The sequence below is a fragment of the Oryx dammah genome, unplaced genomic scaffold, assembly GCF_014754425.2.
Source record: "Oryx dammah isolate SB20612 unplaced genomic scaffold, SCBI_Odam_1.1 HiC_scaffold_25, whole genome shotgun sequence".
NCBI classification, from domain to species: Eukaryota; Metazoa; Chordata; class Mammalia; order Artiodactyla; family Bovidae; genus Oryx; species Oryx dammah.
This window is the reverse complement of record NW_024070209.1, coordinates 26,854,434-26,863,911: the sequence shown is the minus strand read 5'-3', so window position 1 is coordinate 26,863,911 and position 9,478 is coordinate 26,854,434. Positions and strand designations below refer to the sequence as shown.

The 9,478-nt window shown below is 59.2% G+C and overlaps 1 protein-coding gene across 2 annotated transcripts; it reads left to right on the top strand.

Annotated features, from left to right (window-relative positions):
- The first annotated feature begins 4,583 nt into the window (after nucleotides 1-4,583).
- Nucleotides 4,584-8,776, top strand: SIX2 (SIX homeobox 2). 2 transcript variants are annotated; one of them, XM_040224732.1, is made up of 2 exons: nucleotides 4,584-5,409; nucleotides 7,522-8,776. In XM_040224732.1, exons 1-2 carry the CDS (start codon nucleotides 4,850-4,852, stop codon nucleotides 7,850-7,852), a joined length of 891 nt encoding a protein of 296 aa, XP_040080666.1. In that variant the 5' UTR covers nucleotides 4,584-4,849; the 3' UTR covers nucleotides 7,853-8,776. The 2 variants fall into 2 exon arrangements, with proteins under 2 accessions (XP_040080666.1, XP_040080665.1); XM_040224731.1 differs by having other exon boundaries at nucleotides 4,600-5,415.
- Nucleotides 8,777-9,478: the final 702 nt, after the last annotated feature.

Here is a 9,478-nt window from a genome sequence, read left to right as displayed (position 1 = left end):
GCACCGAACCACCGACCGGGACTCTGGGACCTCCCGCGTGGGGGCGCTCTCAGGCAGACCCGGCGGAAAGGCAGGGCCGGGTGCGCGGGCCCTCCGCGGTTCCGCGGGAGAAAGCTGGTGGCGGACTTCCGCGGCTTTTTAACCCGAAGCCGAGAGCCTGGCCCCCTCACCTGGATGCCCAACGCTCCGCACCCCGCAACCCCCTCCCAGGCAAAGGGTCCCGCTGTCCCCTGCCAGCCTGGCAGGGAGCGCCGCGCGGGTAGGAAGGGCTCCGGGACCGAGCCCGGACCGCGGGCGGGGACGGAAAACCCCGAGCCGGGCCGAGCGTCGTAGGCAGGCGGGCTGAGCCCGGGACCTGGGGACCCATCTCAAGTTCCACTCGACCCTGGCGCCACCCCGGGCCAATTCCCCGGGTTTTCCAGCCCAGACCAGCCCCGAGCCCTAAATTCTCGCTCTTTTCGTTTGAGCAAGATCCCCTGTGAGCCCGCGGCCTCCAAACCGTTTGCTCGAGAGGGCGCTCCAGGCCGCCGCGTGGGTCCGGAGCAAAAGGCCGCCAGGGCGGAGGGGCAGCGGCGGCCCCCGCGGGATCCTGTTGCTCCGGCGCGGGGAGCCCGGGGCCGTGCCAGCCACGTGCGGTGCAGGCGACGCCACGATTCGCGCTGTTTCACGAGAGCGGCCACCCGGAGCCCAGTGCCCTGCATCCGCACCGGGGCTCAGGGCGCAGCGGGAACCGTCTTCAAAATCGGAGAATTCTGCGAGCGGAATTCCCGGGCCCTGACCTGCCCCAAACGTCGGCCCAAACAGAAAATAGTGGGATGCGGCGGGGCGTGGAGGGGGTTTGGTTGCAGAGGGCAGGCGGAGGCGAGGCGATGGGAGCCCGCTTTCAACGAAACGAGAGCGAAGCCCAAGCAGGAAGCCAGGTCTGGGCGAGCGTACGCGGGAACGGGGCTCTGCCGCCGCGGCCCGCCCACCCCTGCTTCCGCAGCCCCAACCCCAGCCCGGATGCCCCAGAGATTCAGAACCGCCGGGAAGGCCTGAGGCGGGCGGTGCAAGGGCTCCTGTCTGCTCAGCGGATTTCTGGAGTCTGTATAGGCTGGAAAAAGAATAAAGAGAAAAGTTCTAGTCCTCTGGTTTGGCAACGAACCCCTGCCCCCTTCTCTGCTGGCGTTGGAAATAGCCAGCTAGCACTTCCTTCTTCTTAGCACCCCCTTCCTTCCAAAAAGCTCCAACTCAAAGTGAGGGGAGCCCTTGGGAGGCTGGTTCCTCTGTTTTCTCCCTTTCTCTGAAAGTCCCTGGAGTGGGCCATGTGCCACCCCTGGGATGGGCAATGGGTGCCATCTGTGGGTGCCCAGCCCCAGACTGTCCCTGACCAAGAGTCATGGCAGGGGCATTTGGTCAGTGTGGGCTCATTAAAGAACACCCATCCATACCTGCGGCTGCCTTCCAGAAAGTCTATCCCAGGGGACTTCCAGCCTACTTGGAGGTGAAAAAGACATTTCAATAAGACCCAAATTTCCAAAGGTCTACAGAAGTTTTCTCCTCCGCAGCCATGGAGCTTCTCCGATTTGTGCGGAACTCTCAAGTGTGTCTTAGGGGAGGAATAGATTGCATATTTCATAGATTCCTTGGATTGGTGGGAAGGGGTGGCAGGGGAAGAAGACCCAAGGCATCTGGCAACTCAGGCTCTCCAGTGGGTGCTCTGAGCACTGGAACCTCGGGCTGAGATTGCCTTAGGGTCAGGCTGGCATCTATCAAGTCCTGGAAGACCCAAACACCTGCCAGTTGCTCTATCCTGTGGGGCAAAGGCTGACAGGGAGGGATGCAGAGTGTAAAGAGGCCCTAGCTGACCTCAGTAGCCTTTTTTAGGGCAGGCACTCAGGTGCTGCTGTTAGCAAGAGGTTTTAGCCCAGACCTGCAAGAACCAGTTTCCTACAAATACGGAGAAAGGGAGAGTGGCATATGGACATATATGCATGCACTGGGTGCTGGTGATAGAGGATTTCTGTGCTTCCTCTTTCCATATGACACACACGGTATTGTCCAAGATGGCAGGTGCCACGGGTGTACTCCTGGCAGGTCTGACTCTTGGGCTCAACACCCAGAGGCCACAAAGAGAGCAACACTAGAAAGGACAGGAAGTCTGAAGCTTCAGAAAATCTGCCTTAGCTGAACATGGGCAGGACCCAGTTCCAAAAGAAGTTCAATCTTGCAGCTCCAAGCGGCCACAGAGGGGCATATTCCCAGTAGAAGCTGTGGCTGAGGGGGCAGTTTACCCACCTTTTCAAGGCTAGCATTCTTAGACTCACTCCAGTAACAGGGACCTTAAAAATCACATAGGCCTTATCTAATAGTGGAGAAAATTAGGCTGTAAAATGGCCCAGAGTCTCATGCCAGGAAGTCACTGCCCAGTCCCACTCGCCGGCACGAGACCAGGGTGCTCACCACAGCTACCGCCTGATCGTGCAGTGGCCATAGCTGGGACCTGCCTACCAGTTGTTAACCCTGTAGCTGAGAAAGGGGGCTTGCAAGGCATAGGTTGCCCTTTCTTGGGACCAGTAAGGTGGGCTCTGAACCTCACTGCAGCCAGGGATATGTATTTCCCCATGTTTTCCAGAGTCCTCTAAGCCCAACTCTGAGGTGAACTCTGTGCGGCAGCGCACAAGACTCTGGATAAAGTGGCCTGGACACGGCAGGGCTCCTCCCAGCAGACAGATGCAGGCTCTGAACATGCCACCTGAACTTTTGCAGGGAGCTATGGTCTCAATGCACCTGGACAAGCCCCCAGAGGCAAAAGTCTTAGGGAGACTTGGGTTTCACTCGTTCATGCCTGCAAGTCCCCCAGAGGACTGCTAGAACGCTTAGAGCAGGGAACTTTGGGAAATGTTGCTAAGGGTTAGACGAATAAATAGGTGCCTTGCTCAAAAACACCACGGAAAGTCAAAACCTGAACCAGGGGTTCTGGACACCTCCCCCCCCCCCTCCCCTGTGTTCCTAGCACCAACTTCCGAGTAAATTTAAAGGGGTAGGAACCGAGAAGCGTGACCTAGACAGACTGCACAGTCCTAAACTGAATGCCGAGCCCAGGCTGTTTTGGCTTGGGTCCTGGCACTGGGAGCCAGCGAGACTCCAGCCTCCAGGCGAAGCGGAGGTGGAAAGGACTACTCAGTGAAGGATCTAACCCCGGGGCTTTTCAAAACCGTAGAAACAGCCACAACACCCACCTCTTCCACTCCAGCTCTCCCAGAGTTCTCCCAGCTCTGCCCTTCTCGAAGAGAACCAGCAGCACGTGTTTACATATGCGCCCTGACAAAGAAGTAAAAAAGGCAAGATTCCCTTTTTAAGCCCCTCATTCCGCTCATTTAAGCTCAGCGACCCGGTTCTCATGTTGGAGTTGGCCAGAGCCGAGTCGGAGTAGAGAGGCCAGAAGGGGGGGTGGATCTTGCCTCCACTCGGTCCTCCCCGACCACCCACAGGGGAAGCGCCACGAATTCAAGATTCCCTACCCTCGCCTTCCCGTGGGCAGACCACCGGCTCTGCCCACCGGAGTTAACTTCCGTAGAGGCCGCACGGAAGTGCCGGGCGCATTTGGGGAGGTGGGACCCGTGGGGTTAAGTCTGTGTCCCCGCCCAGGGAGAAGCAGAGAGCGCTCAGCCGGGCGGTACCGGCCGCGGGGCAGCCGGCCCGGTTATGAGACGAAGGAAAGGCGGGATCCTCCAAGAAGTAGATTGTCAGGCGTCTGCCTGTGGCCACTGCCAAATTTTCCCTTCTCTCTCTTACTCCCTCCCCCTTTCCTTAGCAGACCGGTCGGGTCCCGAGCTCCTAGGATGGGGGTGGAGCACTGTCAGCAGGAAAAGTCAAATATTTGAGGGGCGCCCGAGAGCATCCAAACTCTTCCACCCCACTGGTCGGCTCCTGGGCACAATCCACCCGGCAAACAGCTGCCCCAGAAACGGCGTGATGACCCAGGGGGCATCCGGAGAGGCCTTGCGAAAAGCTGCCCTAAGTTTCTTCCCCATCGTGGCTCCCTCCGCCCCTCTCCCTCTTCTTCTTCCCGGCACCCCCTTAAACAGTCCTCCGCCTTCTCTTCTCCCCTCTTCCCTCCCCACCATGATCCTCCCCTTTTCTTCTCCGCGCGTCTCCTCTCCGCCCCCCCACCCCACCCCGATCCAGCACCTTCCTTGCTCTTTGGGCGTCCGCCCCGTCAATCACCGCCGCCGCCAGCCCCAGCCCGGCCCTCACCTCCTCCCAGGCTTTTGGAGAGCCTCCGGCTCCTGTCTCGGGCCGCCCTCCGCTCTGCGCGGAGCCCGGCGATCTGTCAGCGGAGCCGGCCGGGGGGAGCCGCCTGGCCCGCCGGGGCTCGGGTTACCAGTGACTGACAGCGTCTCCATGGCGAATAATTTGACTCCGACTATTGTCTGGCGCGGGCAGGCCCCGGGTCAGATAACCAGACCAATCAGGACTCGGGCCGCAGCGCCTCATGCCCGCTTAGAATAATATTATTAAAAAAGCAGCGAGCAAGCTAGACGGGAGGGAGAGAGCGAGAAGCGAACGAGAGAGCTGCGGGCGGGAGGGCGGGAGGGCGCGGAGCATGCGGAGCGGCGCCGCGGGCGGCCCCCGGGCTTGGACGAGGGCGCTGGCTAGGCACGCGGCCGGCGGGGGCGTGGAGCGGCGCGGGATCCACGGCCCGCGCGGGGACGTACTACAGTGACTCCGAGTTCGCCGGGAGCCAGCGCCAGGCCAGGGGCCCCCAGTCCGCCTCTTGGCTCAGGAAGGTCCGGCGGGGAGGCGCCCATGCCGGACCGAGCGGCGCGCTGAGGGCGCGCGGGCGGGCGCGGGAGCAGCCGGCACCATGTCCATGCTACCCACCTTCGGCTTCACGCAGGAGCAAGTGGCGTGCGTGTGCGAGGTGCTGCAGCAGGGCGGCAACATCGAGCGGCTGGGCCGCTTCCTGTGGTCGCTGCCCGCTTGCGAGCACCTCCACAAGAATGAAAGCGTGCTCAAGGCCAAGGCGGTGGTGGCCTTCCACCGCGGCAACTTCCGCGAGCTCTACAAGATCCTGGAGAGCCACCAGTTCTCGCCGCACAACCACGCCAAGCTGCAGCAACTGTGGCTCAAGGCACACTACATCGAGGCGGAGAAGCTGCGCGGCCGGCCACTGGGCGCGGTGGGCAAGTACCGCGTGCGCCGCAAGTTTCCACTGCCGCGCTCCATCTGGGACGGCGAGGAGACCAGCTACTGCTTCAAGGAGAAGAGTCGCAGTGTGCTGCGCGAGTGGTACGCTCACAACCCCTACCCCTCACCCCGCGAGAAGCGCGAGCTGGCAGAGGCCACGGGGCTCACCACCACGCAGGTCAGCAACTGGTTCAAGAACCGGAGGCAGCGCGACCGGGCAGCCGAGGCCAAGGAAAGGTACGAGTAAGTAGAGCTTCCACCCCAGCTTCCCCAGGGCTCGAGGGAGAGGGGGTCCCGGGACGTCTACTCAGCCACTGGAGAGGTCTGAACTGGCCCCCCTGGTCCCAGCCAGGGCCCTGCTGCGGCCTGATCTAACCCAGGCTGCTCTTTCGGGAGACCAGGAGATCAGAAATTTGTCTAAAGCGGGCAAAGCAATCGGGCAGTCGTCAACTAACTCCCTGGTCGCTTGTGCGCAAATGTAGAGAAGCAGCGAGCCTCGGGGTCAAGGCAAGACAGTAGGCCTGGATTCCAGGCAAGGGGGGCAGATACTGCAGGCAGAGCCTGATAATTCTCCGAAGGTCGGAGGGCTGAGGGCTGAGGGCTTTGGCGAGGACTATCGGGGTTGCGGGTTTTAAGACAGGCGAGAATTCACCAGCTCTTCCTGGAACTTTCCGTCTGCCTCACTGAGCAGCACCAGGCCGTGTGATTAGAGGTCAGGACTGGGATTGGAACTTTCCTGATACAGCCTGGATGTAGAGGGGCCTAGAAGAATTTTCCTTGTCTGGATAAGGGGTTTGATAGGGAAAGCCTTTTGTCCCGCATTGAAAGGACCAAGAGGCAAAAGGCTTGGGGAGGAAGTGTCAGCTCCTGGAGAGAAGAAAAACACATGTCCCCTTTTCTGCCTTGTTGGACCGAGCAGCCTTTCCCTGGATTGCCAAGCCTTTAGCTCCTCTCTCCTTAGGCTCTACCCTCTCTGGCGGGTAAGTGGGTAGGTCTAGGGTGAGCTGAGAGCAACAGAAGGGCTGGGAGTCACTCGTCCTCAGGGAAACCCAGACTTCCTAAACTAGCCTTGCAGTTGACAGTGAGGTCCCTGTAGCTTTGGCCTCTCAGAACCCCAGATCTGGAGGAGGAGATGGGAGAGAAACTGTGGGAACAGACTCCAACCTGAGTGTAACAGCAAAACAAGACACCTGGCATCTGTAGTACTGGGTGTGTGCAGCCCAGAGTGAAGGGCGGGGGTCAGACTGGGGGTGCTGAACAGTATGATCTGAGGTGGGGAGGAGGCTTCCAGCTGACGCTGGTATCTAAGACCATGAGGCTGGGGTATCCACAGTTGTAAGGATTCAGCTGCCAGCCCTGTGGAAAGTCCTCTTCCAGGAAAACAGAAAGAAAAGGCCCTGGAAAGCCAGTACAGAGAGAATCTACCTAAGAATTCAGATTTCCAAATCTGGGTGAGGGGCTGTTGGTGAAAGACCCTGCGGGAGAGGGGTTCTCCCTGTGGAGGTCCCCCTCCATTCAGACTGGCGTGTATCCAGAATCCTGAAGAACTAAGTGCACAGGCCAGGCCCCAGGTGAAGGCGGAAGAGTCTCAGGTTCTGGTATGGTGGGAGAATCTAGGCCAGGATTAGCAACCGTCTTCCCTCTCCCTTCTCTCAGAAGCCACCCTCCACACCCCCAGCCTCAGGCCCCAGCTGAAGCTTCCACTGTGCCACCTGGGAAAGGGCACCTTTGGACCCTTCGGGCCTCATTCCATAGGCCCCACAGGGAAAACTCTAACGCAGCCTCGACAATTTGGAACTAGAGGGAAAAGACCCTTAGCTCTGGAAACCTGTCCCTCCAACAGATTTCCCTCAAGCAGAGGAAAGTAAAGGGAGATGAGGATCTGTGAGATTTCTCAACCTCAAGTCCTCAAGTGGACCCTCAGCTTAAAATCTAGGGTTTCTGACTCTCCTGGTACCAGTTCTCCACGACAAATCCTGGCTTTGTGTTCAGCCAGGAGTGATCTGAAAATCCAGACACCTTCTCTTCCTCCCTCTCCCTCTGCTCTGGAAAAGAAAGGTTAACCACTCAGTGGGGGCAAGCAGGGAGGGCAGACACACGGAGAGCAGAAAGGTATTCCTGAGATTAAGACCTGGAGAGGTGGGGATACAGAAATGATACAGGGAGAAAGTATAGAGAAAGAAATCGGGTCTGAAGAGACTAAGAGAACCACAGCCCAGACCTGGAGGAGAAAATGGTAGAAACCGAAGACACCCGCCGGCTCGCGCGGCGGCTCTGGCTCCCAGCGACACTGCGCCGAGCGGCCTCGGTTTCCCCGTTGACCTCGCTGTTTTGCTCCTGCTCTTGCAGGGAGAACAGCGAGAACTCCAACTCTAACAGTCACAACCCGCTGGCGGCGTCGCTGAACGGCAACGGCAAGTCGGTGCTAGGCAGTTCGGAGGACGAGAAGACGCCGTCGGGGACGCCAGACCACTCGTCGTCCAGCCCCGCGCTGCTGCTCAGCCCGCCGCCGCCCCCGGGGCTGCCGTCCCTGCATAGTCTGGGCCACCCTCCGGGCCCCAGCGCCGTGCCCGTGCCCGTGCCGGGCGGAGGCGGCGCGGACCCTCTGCAGCACCACCACGGCCTGCAGGACTCCATCCTCAACCCCATGTCGGCCAACCTCGTGGACCTGGGGTCCTAGAGCCCTTCCTGCCTCGACGCGCTTGCCTTCTGGCCTGGGCGCTGAGGACCCAAGAGGGACCGTGTCCGAAGGGCGGCCCGCGCCGGCGGCCCCACCAGGTACTGAAAGGCCCCCGCGCTGAAAGGGCAAGAACTGCCGGCCCGGGTAGGACGGATGGCTCTCTGGTTTAGTCTTTGTTCGGGATTTTTTTTTTTTTCCAACAAGTTGCTTTGAAGGTCCTTTGGAGGCCGGACCGGGTCTTGAACCAGGGAAGGGAATAAATTATACACCATTCTCCTACTCTTTCTAACTGCCTTCTCCTCCCCTCTCTTCTCTCTCTTCCTTTGCCTTCCTTGCTCATTGGTTCTTCCCCTTCCTTCTCTTTTCTCCTTTCTCTTTCTGCTGCTTCTTTCCCCTTTTGCACTGTTTCCCTCTGTGCCTCTTACTTGCCACCTCTCACTAGATTTCTGTTACTCTGTTTTTCTGTCTCCTCTCTGCCAGCCTCTTGCGCCTGGCTAGCTGTACCCCTCAGTGTTTCTCCTTATGCCTGGCCATCTATGTGCCCTCCACCTATTCCTCACTTTCCCAGGGTTGGAGTGGGAGGGGAAAGAGCAAAGAAAAAACAGGGCCTTTGAACCTGGGCTTTCTCCAGAGGCCCTTCCCCAAGGTGTCAGCTTTGCGCCCAGTAACTTAAGTGAAGGAGAACGGGCCAAGGAGCAGAAGCCCCTGCACGCCCCCTTGCCTCCAGCCCCTCTGTCTTGGTGAGGCTCCGCCATGCTCTCTTATTCCTCCCCGGACAGTGGCCACCTGGCTCCAAGTGGAGCGTGCCTCCGGAGCTGCGGACTTGCCATCTCCCTGTTATGCCCTCTTGTGAATGTTCTTGGGAAATATTTCTGCTTTTATTTTATAATAAAATTAGAAATCATAAATATAAATATGGATATATACCACAAGGCCTGCCAGCCGGACGTGCAGCTGTGTCTGATTTCCCTACAGGGACTCAACACTCCGGGTGGACCGTTCTGGGCAGCCATGCCCGGTAAGTCCTGGAAACTGGGAGATGCCTTCCCACATACACAACCTATATCAATAGCCAAGTGAAGGGACTGAATACTCTAAAACCTCCTGCCCCAAAGCTCTCTGTCCCTTTTCTTGTCCCTGAAGCTCCCCGCAGGAGTGAGGAGACGGCAGCTGCTCTTGGGGACTCCTCTGCCCCCACCAGCCCAGCAGCGTCCTCAGCCGATTCTTTCTTCACCTGGGAATGGGGGTAGGAAATGAGGGGCTGTGTGCGGAGTGTGGGTACATGTGTTTGAAGATACCAAGACTGGGGAACAAGTTGGGCCGTGGAGTTTTCCTAAAGGGCAGACTCCTTACCAGTGATCGCAATGCCCAGAACCAGGTGGAAGTCACTGGGCAGATGGGCAGCCGCTGATCCAGCCGTGAAGCCGGGATCAGGCGTGTGGCCGTGGAGCAGAGGTCTCCATACTTCGAAATTTGTTGGTTTGGGGTGGAGACGAAGGGGCTTGGGGAGGAGGGGAGTCCTGGAGATTGGACAAGCTCGGCTCTTGGAACGCGTGTTCTGAAAGGGAACAAGCAGACGCCAGGACTTGGCTGGTCAGATCGAGGAGCCCCTGCCATGGTGGTGCC